The sequence below is a fragment of the Hetaerina americana genome, unplaced genomic scaffold (genome assembly GCF_022747635.1).
Source record: "Hetaerina americana unplaced genomic scaffold, ioHetAmer1.1.p SCAF_3, whole genome shotgun sequence".
NCBI lineage: Eukaryota > Metazoa > Arthropoda > Insecta > Odonata > Calopterygidae > Hetaerina > Hetaerina americana.
Window position 1 is genome coordinate 47,220,245 of NW_027286874.1, and position 14,210 is coordinate 47,234,454.

General features: G+C 39.9%; 1 protein-coding gene across 6 annotated transcripts in view; it reads right to left on the minus strand.

Moving 5' to 3' along the window:
* Rbp6 (RNA-binding protein 6) overlaps positions 1–14,210 on the minus strand; it is a 1,159,807-nt gene that overhangs the window by 434,046 nt on the left and 711,551 nt on the right. For 4 of the 6 annotated variants that reach the window (XM_071587359.1, XM_071587361.1, XM_071587358.1 and 1 more), the window contains exon 6: positions 9,843–9,878. The exons of the other annotated variants lie outside the window; for them this stretch is intronic. In XM_071587359.1, the coding sequence (XP_071443460.1) occupies positions 9,843–9,878 (36 nt within the window). The remainder of the gene's footprint in view (positions 1–9,842; positions 9,879–14,210) is intronic. 6 annotated transcript variants of the gene reach the window in all.

Genomic DNA, 14,210 nt, shown 5'->3' on the forward strand with positions numbered 1-14,210 from the left:
CACATCTTCTCTATCAGAACGTATCCTTATTTAAAATTAAGGAGAAGGGTCAAATTCGCGGAACTATGAACACTCATTTATTTGCACTGATCAGAATTTACTTCCCCGTATAGCTACTTTCCCCTCCGCAGCACTTGCAATAATTTCCAACTTTCCGCAAGGTTCTGTGGACTCAAGGATAAGCCACTCCAAGAGAGCCGCTCTACTTGATCCTCGGAGCTCTTGAGACGCCGGGGAAGCCTTCGCTCACTCTCGCGCTACTCCTACTCCCAAGTACAACACTCCTTCCTCTTCCTCCTACTGGGTGCTCCGCCACTGTCACGATAATATGCTACATAACACACGCCCATACCCCCTTTATCTCCAACTTGGTAAATCCCATGCATTTAGCAAGACAGATCGCAACATTACGCGAGGAGAAAAGGTTTGTTATCTCTACCTCCTTACTGTCTAATTTTAGAGAAAAAGGACAGCTTGACTTCCCCGAGGAAGCAAAATAAAGTCAAAAGTCATGGGGGTGGCAAAGGATGGAGAAGAAGGTAAAGATGCGTAAACAATTACGTTGCAAGCCATTGTTAATATAAATATTTGATGATAAATATCATCATAGAACATGTGTATAGCAGAACTCAGCCAACGAAAGTTGCAACTTAAATGTTATGCAACTAAACATGAATTTGTTCAGAAAATACTAATTATATAAATATACACTTCAGACTTCACAGTGTGAGTGTGTATGTGTGTGTGTGTATATATATATATATATATATATATATATATATATATATATATATATATATATATATATACACACACACATACACACTCACACTGTGAAGTCTGAAGTGTATATTTATATATATATATATATATATATATATATATATATATATATATACATATATACACACACACACACACATATTAACTGTTTATAGTTTTCTGACGCAAGTCAAAAATATGTATAAATATTGTATGCTAGCCGTTGACATATAGTAATCATAAGCCCGTAATTAAATATTTCATTATTTGAATGGAACATGGCATTTCATTTTTTAGACTCTTGGCACGATAAGAAATATTTTCACCACGTGACTTCAATAAAAGCTTAAGATACGAGTAAATTTTTAGTAAAAAGAACGAATCCGAGTTCTGAACGCTTGGAAGATGAGTAAAAAATAAAACTACTCCCAATAAATTCATATAGTCAAAAAAATCTTCGGCTAAATAACATTTTTCCGTCAAATTAATATAAAATTTTACCCAATCTCTGAAAATGTAGACAACTACAGCAAACCATTGCTACGCATCATAAAATTCAACATACTCATTTCTCCAAAGACGCACAAAGTACACAAATGTGTAGCACAAGTACTAGACAGAAGATATGGGCCATATGAAATGAAACTTCCAATGCGAAAGGTTAAAAATTCGTGAAGTCGACAGTTATAGCAATTCCGTGGAAACATTAATACCGATTCTTTTTCCCAAAGTTTACCACTCAAGTAAATCTTATCCTTCTTTCCTTCACCTCTGAAGTTAATGGGATCCTGAAATATACACGCCAACTGTGAAATATCGACCTGATTTTAAAAAATCTCGACCACTTTCGGATTAACGACGTAATCCCTACAAACAGAATGACACTGAAAATGAGCAGGGGAGGGGGGAAGTTAAATGCCTTACAAGACCTTCGGAGTAAGATAGAGAGAGAAAGATGGGGGATCTTTAATCAATCAAAAGACTTGAGAGAGAGAGAGAGGTCAGAAAACTAAATAAAGGATGAGGGGGAGGTTGGAGGGTAAGAGGGAAGGATGCGAAGGGATTAATGCAGTGATTGTAGGGCGAAGGGACGGGGACGGTGCGGGAGGGGGGGTAGTTAGGAGGGCGAGGGAAGGATGCGAACCGACTTGGGCAGAAATTCAGCGCGAGAGGGGGGAGTTAGATCCTCCCACTTTAGTCCCTCCCTTTTCGAACCCATGGGACAACTCACCCCTACTCTCTTCCCACCCCTTTCCATCCTACGTCTCCCCACAACCCCATCCCACCTTAACTCCCGCTCGACCCGGCTCACAATCCCCCCTCCCCTTCGTCACTCTTCCCGAAACCCTTCTCTCCGATGGCCTACCCCTGGAGCTCACATGCAGGCCACATGCCCTGTCCCTATTCGTGAACCCTTTCCATTTGCTAAATTCCCTGGCCATCTTCAGAGACCCAAGGAAAACTCAATCCATGAAACTCTTCCTAAAGGGAGACGACGAAGGAGGAAGGGGGATACCTCGGGAATCAAGAGACCGTAAAAACAGAGAGGGATAGAGTTTACGCGTGGGAGTCAAAAATTGTTTCCATCAAATCATAGAAACACTGTCGCAAACCATTTGCGTTCAATATTCAACTTTGTTCCCGTTTAGCAAATGAATTCCGTGGATAATATTTTTTTAAACTGCGATGGGTCTTTAAAAGAGATAAAAATGTATACGATGAACATTTTACCCAGTGACTAACTATCTTATTTAATACCTCTTCAAGCTATATAAATTATTAAAGATTATAATTTTACTAACAACGCACAGGAATCGAAAGTAGAAGAAGCAATGCAACAACTTCAGAGTCATAGTTCGCCCTGAAGGCGAATGACTTTTACACTCTGAAATTGTTGTATTGAAATGCACATTAGCGGATGACTCCATTAAAAGTTACTGTTGCGGCATCTCCCGCAGTTTCTTTGGAATTAGAAGAAACAATATCCGAATTGAATGTCTATTTTCACATCAAACATGTACACTGGCAATGAAAGTTATATACGAGTCATAAGTCATATTCGTCGTATAATTCAGTATTTCACCTTTAACCCCCTTCTAGGAATTCTTGGTAACTTCTAATCCCTTCTTCTATGAATGTAGCTTTATGGTGATAGTGTGGGTATTTTATTATAAATTACGATATAATTGCATTTTACGAAATATCAACAACTCTAAAAAACGAATAGTTATTGAAAAACTTTCTTTTGATGTTGAATTTGTAAACTCTTTCAGCCAAATGTCTATGAAAGCTTACTTTCCATGTGCATTTAACACTAAATTGGAGTATTTTTCTATTTTATTCGGAAGAAACACGAAGGACAAGAGTTCCTCTCCGCCTGAAATCTGATTCATAAAACAAAGCTGGATTTAGAATTTCCTGGAAAACCTTGAGGTAGAAAACTTTTCGAATACCACCTCTGAAATTATTAGTGAAACACGGAGCGGAACATTTTTGCTTACATATCAGTGAAACTGGGCTGGTACTAAAACTTGGTCTCTCATGGAAGACATCCAGTGAATTATTATATTTTAGTTCAAGAGAACAGGTAGGCGCACCTGCTTCTCCCGCCTTCTTTGAATAAAGCTGTGATATCATGGAATCATAACGTGGCTATCTCAACAAAATACGATTTATCTGATGCGTATAACTTTTGCGAAAAAAAATCATCAGATGAAACATGCATACTTGCAAATGCTTGCACTTTATCCGGCGATATTGTATATTCATACTTGATCCTAGCCCCTCCTTTCGAGGGAGACCCCAAAGCATCCATCTCCTGTGAAAAACTATGTGAACATAATCCCGATAGTGCATGACAAAGCAATACTTTCGTAGAAGGGATAACGGATAGGAGGAAGGGAACGGTGCGAAAAGGCATAGAGAAAGAGAATCGAGAAATAAAAGGGAGGAGAAGGGTGTGTGCAAGAATAGTTGTGAGAAGTCGGAAGTTAGCACGACGGGGACTTCCAGGGGAGAGAGGGTGCACGCTCGACGACAAAAACCGCCAATATTGACTTCCGGGTCACTGAAAGGGGGGCGTCTGTCGCCCACGATGGGGCCCGGTTCCGCAAAGGCAAACGAGAGCAGGCAAGATATGGGCGCAGACATGCTCTTCCAACGGGCCTTATGACACTTAAGGGCGCGGGTGGCGTGTGGGTGGGACCCTATCTACGGAGTGGTGGGAACGGTGTCTGCGTGAGTTCGTGGGGCTGGCTGTGTGTACTTTCCAAAGAGAAAAGAAATACGGCCGTCTCAAAATATCTACATATTCCTCAGGAGGGAGGAGAAAAAGAGGTCTGAACCTTACGATTCCTTGCGGTTTTAACGATATATTGGACAACTAAAAGGTCGCTCTGCCAGATAAGGTCGTACACTCTGCCACGCGCATAAATGATTGGGTTTTACGGCGCTTATAATTTTCGGCGAATCAACTTCAGTTTTATGGGCCTAATAAAAGAGCCGTAAAGCCATGGCGTTTTGAATTTGCTCGGAGTAACGCTTTCGGTGTACTCCGGTGTGAGTCAAATGATATTCTGGCGTAAATTATAATGAGATTGGACGTTTGATTCAATTAATTATTTACGTCTCATTAATTACCCACGTCCTATCAACGTTCCCTTACTAATAATGAACGATGAGGCGCACAAACAAAAGTGAAGAGAATGAAATACATGTTGCAATAAGCTAAAAATGATGCATATCGAAATACTGTGTCCTCGTATAAAATCATATGTAGTTATTGCTGGTATATATGGATTAGTCCAACTGATTAAACATTTTCCATTTAACCACGGCCATTAGAGAAATAGATGAAGTTACTCACACCAAATATGTGATAAGCCAAAAGCGTTACCCTACCTATGGGGAGCGGAGGTTTCACTCATGTATCACTGGTGACCATAAGACCGATAGCCGAGTGCCTCTTACACCCTTCCATTTCCAAGAAACAAAACCCCGACTACACCACAACAAACATCTACCCATACCGCCACGGATTCTAAAGGTAGAGGAAGAAAGGCGGGAAGGTAAAATAAAAGAAGACCACTGAGCTGCGTTTCCATCGGACAAGGATACAGCTAAATTCCAACCCTCTTCTAAGGAAAATCTTCTGACTTAACTCTCAATCCTCCTCCCTTCACTCTCCCTCCCTCTGCATCCCCATTCGTTACTATCTCGGCCAGCCAAACCCCACCCTCTCCTCGCTCATCCTTCCTTTAACCTGACTTCCTTATAGAGAAAGCTCTGAAACCCAAAATGCCGGAGCCGCGCGCCCCTTTCTCCACTCAACCTATCCCATTACCCACACTCCCATTTTCCGCTCCCACGCAAATGCTGACTGCGACGCCCCGTGCAACGTATTCTCCTTGCTGATGAGGGACGGAAGGGATGAGTTTAGGAGCAGGGGAAGAAGGAATTTCGAAAGGATGAGGAAGGAGGGAAATGGAATAGTGAGTGATGAAGGGAATGAGGAGGTGATGTGGGAATAGAGAGTGGAAGGAGAGGTTTAGGCGGATTTGGAAGAAATAAATGGCGAGAGGGGAGGGAGAGGATTTTTTTCCTTCCAGAAGGAAACAGGGAGGTCGGATGTATGGAAAATACGAGTGAAAATTTGGGAAGAGGTTTTGACTGAAAGGGGAAACAAGAATGGGTGTGAGGGGATGGGAATTTGCGGGCGCGGGGAGTGGAAGACGAAGCCCTCGGTAGGAAATTGCCCCGCGTCGAATGGGCACTGGGAGCACTCGGCGCGAGGAAGCGAGGGCGGGAGGTGCTGGGGGGAAAGTGGTGGGGAAGGAGAATGAGACGTGCTGGGTATGAGGAGAGAGGAATGGAATGGGGACCGGAAAGGGGAAAGCGATTCCCTGGCGCAGAAATGAAAGAGCAAGACGGGGAATGGGGGAATCTCTCTCCCTCCCTCCCTCCTCCAACTTGCCTACCCTTCCCAACCAAGGAACAGGGGGACGGGGGTTGACTGGAGGTGGAGGCGCGAGAGGGAAGGGAAATCAGAGGGACCGCGGTAGGGGATGTCAATTTGGGAGGAAAAACATGCGATTTTACCACAAACGAAAAGGATATTTGACAGCAAATTGGTAAAGTTCGTGACCTTAGGTGTAGGCGATGGAGTTAGAGGGAAGCGACATGTTTTGTCGAAGTATTGTCATAAAGTTCAAAAACAATGCCTGTGTCAACATGTGAGGTTGTTCCTTTCATCGGGAATACCATCTGAGGACATGTTTTAGGAAAGGATGAATAAAAGATCTCTGATACATGGATATAATTAAAATTTACTTGCCGTCGGAATAGGCCTTTAGTTCTGCTCCTTTTTAATGAAGTTCCTACTAGGATGATGAGGTGCTATAAAAACAAAGTTTTTACTCTCTAAAAAGTATTCATATGCAAGCACTAACGAAAAATAGGAAATAAAAACAGCATAAAGTATTCCAGAATCAAAAAGAAATGAATCACGAAACATTTTCAAGATTCACAACAGACAAAAAGCTTTACTAGAACAAAACTTTTATTTCCTCAGTTAGATTTTATTATGTGATAGCATATGATTGTTTTCAGGCACAAAGCATAATTTGTAATTAAGTGCTAAAACAATTAGATTACAATGCATGCTAAAATCATCACAGCCAATTCTACTGTACATCTAATAAAAAAACTGCAATGCAAGGGCAATACATAAATGAAAGAAAATATGCTTAATGATAGTGGAATAATGTTTCTAAGCCTTAACTTAATGTACACTGCAATGAAGATGGGAATATTTTTACAACTGTCACATCATTCTCAGGAAAAGAAGCATACCCGATTGCTAATCGGCTTCCTATTCTAAAGTAGGTGCAAAGGTTACTCTTGAAGCTAGCCTACAAAATCGCTGCCTAAGTTCTCATGGAGCTTAAGTTCTATGCACAGTCGGATATTTAAATCCTTAAAATATATAGCATTTACTGTTTAAAAAGAGTGCCCCTTTATTATAAGATTTATTTTCGAGCACACTTCAAAGAAATTAAAAAAAATGATTTAGGGCAACCTAACCTAAATACAACTTTCCAGCATTAACACCACATTTGGTTGAGAAATGATAGTAGTCTTAGCAGAAGTCACGATAATAGCAGCCCTTAAGTCTTTTCCATCCTCAAGTTAATTTCGCATTAGAAGCTGTCACAAAAACAGCAAAATTAGTTATATCGAGAGGGAATTCCATTTTTGGATCTAAAATTGATATTTAATGCAAATAAAAGAACTAATTAATTAAAGTAAAACAGAACTATATATAGTGAATAAAATAGAACACTACTACAAGTGTTACTATGGAGGTTTTACAATGAAACTGAGTTTGCATTTTTTCAACATTTTCATTAACATGAAAGATACCACTAAAAATAGCTTTTGAAGCACTAATGTGCATTCAATACTAATTCTTATTTTAGAGTACAAATCATTTGAAAATGCTACAATGGTCAATCATTCTCAGGGAAAGATCGAATGAGAAATGCTTTCAAATCAATCTACAACTAGCTAGAGAAGGATATGGGACTACAGTGAGGAGTAAAAATAAAAAAACAAATATTTTCAAAGTCCTTTTCTTATGCCCATATTATAGTGAGTCTTCCAAAAAATGTTTACTTAGTGTGCAGTTACGTCCGAGGCTATTTCGTTAACTTTACAAAAAATATTAATTCCGAATCATACGACCCCATCGAAGAACGCATACTATCCGAGGTTTAGCCTGACAAAGAGTTGAGAATCCAAATAAAAAGGAATCTAATTCGAAGACTCCCTCGAAATTTTCATCCACTTCCGAGAATCATACATGCTCCTTGATTAGGTTAGAATAGAGATAAAAACCTGAGCGGGAGACTTTCTTTCTCGAAAATTATTCCACCGTCTAAAAATACGTATAAAGGGTATCCCACGGAAATACGGAGGGAGGGGAAAATAAGCAAAACGAAATCCAAAACCACTCGGGAAAAATTTCATTCAATTCAACAAAATGACTCCCGCTTCTCGCACTTTACATTTCCACTACTATTCGATGTCCCACCACTCCTTCCCCCGCCGTTATAACCCGACCCCACATTTTCAATTCCCACATCCCTCATACCTTCTCTCTCCATCCCTTCACCATTACAGGACCTCTTCATCACTAATTACCCATTCCTCTCATCTTTTACCACACATACTTTCTCAACAACACTGTCCGATCTCCATCATCCTCGAAACCCTAAAAAATCCCCGTCTCCCTTCGCCCTACAAACCAAAACTTCCCACCCCGACTCTCCTTCAGGCTCAACGGTAAGCGAACGCCTGAATCAATCTCACCTCCCCCTAAAATCCATCGCCACCACTTCCAACATTGTGCCGCTGCACTCCGTCACAGGCAATGCAATAAATCCTTTTCCTTACTCCTCCACTACCCCCCTAAACATCCCTCCTTTCAAAAATCCTTCACTCCTCCACACCCGTCACACCACCTAAGCCCATTCTCAATTCCTCATTCCAAGTCCCCTCGCGCGGCCTTCCATCATGAAAAATCCTAGATTTACCCTTACTTGCCTTATCCTACTCCACCTATTCCGTCAGGCTTGGCTACCGTTCTTACCCTGCACTTCATTCCTAAAAAATATCAGCTTCTTCCGTCGTTTCCACCTCATTCCTACCTTGCCCTTCCCACCACTCTCCACCCCCCTACATCACGTCATGAAAATAACTAAACAACCTCATCTTTACTCACGCAACTATTTTCAAGAAGAAAATGAACAAGTGCATCGGGAGGGCGGTGAATCCTTTGGGATTAAGGGAGTGAGAGCGGTTGGGGCACGATGAGGAAGCACAGTAATGAAAGGAAAGAGAAGATGGAGGCACGGGATTGAAGAGTAGTCGAAGCGTGTTGGGTCAGTAGAGAGAATCGGGGCTTCGAAATGCGAGGCGAATGGTATTTCGTGAGGGCAGCGGCCGAAAGGGAGGGCGGGGGCCGAAAGGGAGGGCGGGGAGGCGTGATTTGTGTCCCGAGGAAAGCAAGGGAAAAGTGTGATTTACTCAGATCTGTGAGCAAAGCGTATTGGTCCAAGTGAAGGCAAATATTAGTTAGTTGATCTATTTTCTTGAAACGCGATGATCGCGATTAATCTAGATCCGATAAATGATATATCATTGTTTTGAGTTAAATGTCGCTGCTGACCTTACCGTAAACCAACTCTTTGTAAGGGAATCACAAAGATAAGCAAACACTTCACTATCCTAACAACGCCTTTATGACTTTAAGGGCCACTGATACTTCTGTCGTTCGTGACCAGGTTGAAAAAACTACACACCAAATATGAGAAGAAAAATAGTAAATTGTAAACATTAATGAGAGACCAGTTTTTGTCCCACATGTGAATAAAGGGCTTTATTTTTTCCGGTTTAAATTCATGCTAGCTCGAGCTTATTTTCAATTGACATCGGCACCTTCTCGAATGTATAGAATGTGAAATATCTGCTGTGCAGCTTTTATCCTACCAAGAATTGCGGATGCTGAGTTGACATTATTATAGTTGAAACTTTCACGATTGACATTTGTAATAACTTGAAAACATAAATGTTATATTTCAACAAGTCTAATCGATAGTGAAATGAAAGAACTGCTTTTGTGATTTAATAACCGAAGGTTTTCAAGAACAAACTTTTTCTAATTTAGAGGAAGCTGAAAAAAGAGAGCCGATACCACCCAATTACTACAAAAGTGCGACTTTAGGTAAATTTTATAGGGGATCATCACCATTGTGTGTAGTTGTTGGAAACATTTATCAAAACATATTTCCACGAGTGGACAAAGCGATGTCAGTAATCAAGACCCTATTGCTTGGTAATTATAAGATCCTAGTTAAACACATATGATTCTTTTCCTGATGTTGTTGTGAAATAAAAGAACTGACGGACTCAGCATATAATGATGGCTGGCGTTTACGATAGCTATATGAGACAGTTAATAATAGTAATCACCACCTAAATTGCACTGCATCCATCAATTATCTTTACTCGTATCTACTTACGCAGCCGCTGGGAGATTCCAGCTCTTCAAGTTCGTCCTGCAAGCAACATAATTTTCAATTTTTAATAATGTCAATCACTTAATAATGTTGCATATCCCCTTCGCTATTTATATAATTTTTAATGACAAACATTAGAACTTAACAGAGAAAAGTCTTAATTTACTCAAAATATTTTTGAAATGCTACTAAATACAATGTACATATTTACTGACGGTTACCAAACTAATATTCTTGAAGGCTTCATACAACATATCAATTTTTAAAATATGCAATCATGACAAATTATGAATACAAATTATTTAACAATAAATTAATCGAATTAAGACAGTGACGACTAGTATTCGGAAAAAAATCTTTCATGATGATTCTCAGAAGTCATATTTTTAACGGTTAAAAAATAATGGAGCGGAAGTCATTGTTGTACATGATTGTTTAATTGACTAAAGAAATTATATTAAGAACTTCTTTGTATCACAAAGACAAAACTGGAATCTAGTCATCGACTTACTCGTTTACCTATTCCATTATACCTCAAAATAGATGGTTTGTAGATTTATTTGGCCGGAAATTCAGATAACTGGTATGTATACATACTATACGTGGAGGTTAAACGTAAAGGAAAAATTGGGCTATAAACACTTGACATTAACTCCTTTCATGAAGGATGGTGTCATTAATTATATGTATCTCTTCACTAGTGGTCATCTTTGCTCTTTTGATTGGCCATATATCACAACTACAAGTATACAGAATAAATGCTCTGACCGTAAGCGATTAATTGTTGAGGAAAATTGCCACAAATGAAGGTGGAAGGTCCCGTCCCTCCTTATATTTCCGTCAGATAAAAATGTTTTGCCACAGCGAACAACTACACCAAACTTGTCGCCTCTGACCCCGTCCGTCCACCCACTAATTTCCGTTCCTTCCTTAGGGCCGTTTTGACGTTACATATAGGCAATGATCTACACAAACATATCATTGCACATTCAATTATCTCATTAAAAGAATGGCCTAGTTTAAATAAATGAGGACGTCCAACGACATTTGATACCTACGAAGCACCACAGCAGCTGTTTAGCCCGCTGATGGTAGTGCAAAATAGTAAACCGGCCCACACTACCATCTTGGACAATCTCCCTCTAATCAGAGTGTAAAGAGAGAAACATAACAGTTTCAGGTTTCACTTTGTGGAATTCCTTCATGATGAGGGTTAAAATATACTTTTACTAATATACTATAGACGCCCAATATAAAGATTTAATATTTCACGACCATGGTTCCGATGCTGCGCATCATCATCAGGCGTCGGTTTTACTGCTCCCCTTAACAATAAGCTATCATCTTGGAGGAACTTCAGGAAATTTTAATGAGTTAAAAATGAGAATATTTCTAACATGATCTATGGCTATCTCAAACTCTAGAGACTATTGATGTATTTAAAGGCAACTGGTTATTATGTTGACGACCGCCTACAACGCCGCATACTAAGCAGCCCTTTAACATTAAGATATCTGATCTAACCTCGCAAACATAACAGATCCTTCGGCAAAAGAACACCGCAAGACGACTATTTTGTAAACCAGAACATAAGAATACCCATGATCCTTCAATAGCTGAGAAAACGACCCCCCAGTTTCCTCAAAGGTGTGCCATAGCGAAAACATGTTTCGGAATGATATATTATCTACACTTTATGTTAAAGATAATTTATGGAAAATTACCAAACGATATAGTCACTACTCTGTTCATAAATTCGCGGTGATAGGACGTTATCCTGTTTTGGATAAACTCGGTAACTTTGGATACACACAGGAAAATTACTACACGTGCTAATTTTCACGGATGAAGCAACGCGAAATCTGACTGCGCTAAAAAACTCTTAAGGCAGAAGAAAACCGTTTGGCAAGAGAAAATGTTCATCAACATGAAAGACGCTCAGTGATTTCTTTAAGAGGTCATAAATTCATTCACAGATACGCTGGCCGGTTTATCTACGTCTTCTGGTGGTAGCCCTATCTTACCCAGAGGAGAACCAAGGAAGGATACCCGCTGGATCTCGTCGGTCTCTTCTACGGATAATTTTCAGCCTTCGGTTCACATGCGGTATAGTCATCTGATCGGGACTAGGTAATCGCATGCCAAAAGATCCAGTACCAGAAGCTTGGAACCGTTTTGCACATAGATGTCTTGCCGAAACAACCACTTGCATGCACACACTGTACGTAGGGGCCTGTTTCGGCCGTCAAAGCTACAAGGTTCTACATTGACGTCAGAGAGTACGTATCAAGGGATCTCAAAACTTACTACAGAGAAAACTTCAGTCTTTGAGCATTTCAAATAATCGATATCCGGAAAATATTTAACAGTAGAACATGGGCGTTTTTTCATCAATATGAGGCTCAATCGATGAAACGAATTGGAGCATTCCAGGAAAGATCGATCAAGTCATATTTAGGTGGAGACCGGAGAGACCTCCGATTGTGAAATACAAAACTCAACAATGTATAAAAGAAACCACCTCAATCACAGAAAATGCCCGACATGCACTCTGAAGCAATAGTAGTATATCCAGTCTCATAAATACTTAAAAAGGTCAATGTTAACACTCAAATTAACTAATATTCAATCCACTCTTTCAAGTAGCATAAACCGACAAATTCTTCTATGATCTGTTATAAAAATTGATTATTAAAGCCATTCGTTTTAGAAATTAGAATATCGTTAATCCCATTTGCCCGCTTACGCTTAGTGGTTGTGATTTACCAATTCCATGTGCACGTGTGTCTAGTTCTTCTACCTATAAGGGGCAGTCGAATGGAAACTGAACACCCCCCATACCACACAGTCCGCGAGAGGGGTTGCAACAATATTTTTAAGTATCGATACTACCATCGTTGTGGTAGGAGAACTTCCAAGTGACAACTCACTGGTTTTCTCACGCAAGTCACAACTCACAAGAACGGAGTTGTTGGTTTATGTCATTGTTGGTGCGCGGACTGATGCAGTGTGTGCCTTCGCCAGGTTTTCATTTGACTGAACCACATACATTCAGATTTTACACCCAACATTTTCTTTTCGTTTTTCTATTTTAATCGTTTTTAATTTTATCTTTGCAGCTTCGGATTCTCTAATTCTATACACCTCCTATGTTCTTCTGCTCACTATCTCCTCTCCACGTTCTTTCCATTAAATTCAAACCCCTTCTCAGACTTTCCGTTGACTGTATTCTCTTATTTTTCCGCCAAATTTTCCCTGTATCCAGTAGAAAGCGACCCACTTACGGCCAATGAAAACCCCGAGCTTTTTCTCCTTTTCTCCCGCATCTGTATCTCGCTAACCGCCACCTTCTCACCCTCTACCTCTCCAGCCCCTCATCCCAGCGGACCACCATCTCATTAGCGCTGACCTTCATAATATCGCCATAATCCCTTCCCATTTCCCACACGAATTTCAAAATCGTCTCCATCTGACAATCTTTATTCCTCCATTACATCTCATGCCTACTTTGTTTATGACTCTGTCACTCGACGTCGTGGCATTAAGCAGCTTTGTTTTCATGCCATAACAAATATTTTAATATTTAATTTTCTCGAGAGATTTTCATAATAATTAAATTATCACGCAGCTGCTGCACTATTAAAGCTAACAAAGTCAGAAGCTGAATAATATATTATTCTCGTTTTATTTGTAAACGAAAGTATCAAAATAATAATGCCATTATCATTGCATTAACATCAGGTCAATAATTTGGCTGGAGATTATACTCTACCATTGGGTGAATTGCAATCGCTCATTTAATTTGAACATAATTCAATTATTACAATAAATGATCTAAAAAAGAATACTTATAATCGAAAATTACTCTGTTTTATTCACGTCTTTGCCAAGACCTTTTATTTGCCATTAGCTAAGATCTCTACGGCAGAAAACGTCGTACCTCAACTATGCTTATTTTCGTCCATTCACTTCCCTTTTGTTCCCTAGAACTTTGATATTTATTTCACCTCTCCTGGTATTACATCGTCTACCCGTAATTGCCACCCTAACAGTCCAATTACCAAGTGTTAGCGGCACCTTTTTTACTCAAGAAACCACATCCCATTGCATAGCGAGTAGATTCCACGGAGTCACGTCGTTTTAGAGGACCAACCTTGTACGATAGGGGCAAAAGAGTGGTTAAGCTAGAAGGAAGGGGGAATAACGCTGCAAGTTAAACTTTTCTTTATTTTCCAGTTCTAAACCTTTCCTTCTTTTCTTCCGCTTGGCAAATTTTGTTATTTCAAGAGGTAATCTCCTTTCACCCTACTTCTGACATAATCTCCGTTTTCACGCCATCACACAACCTACTCATTAATTGTTCTTTCTTAA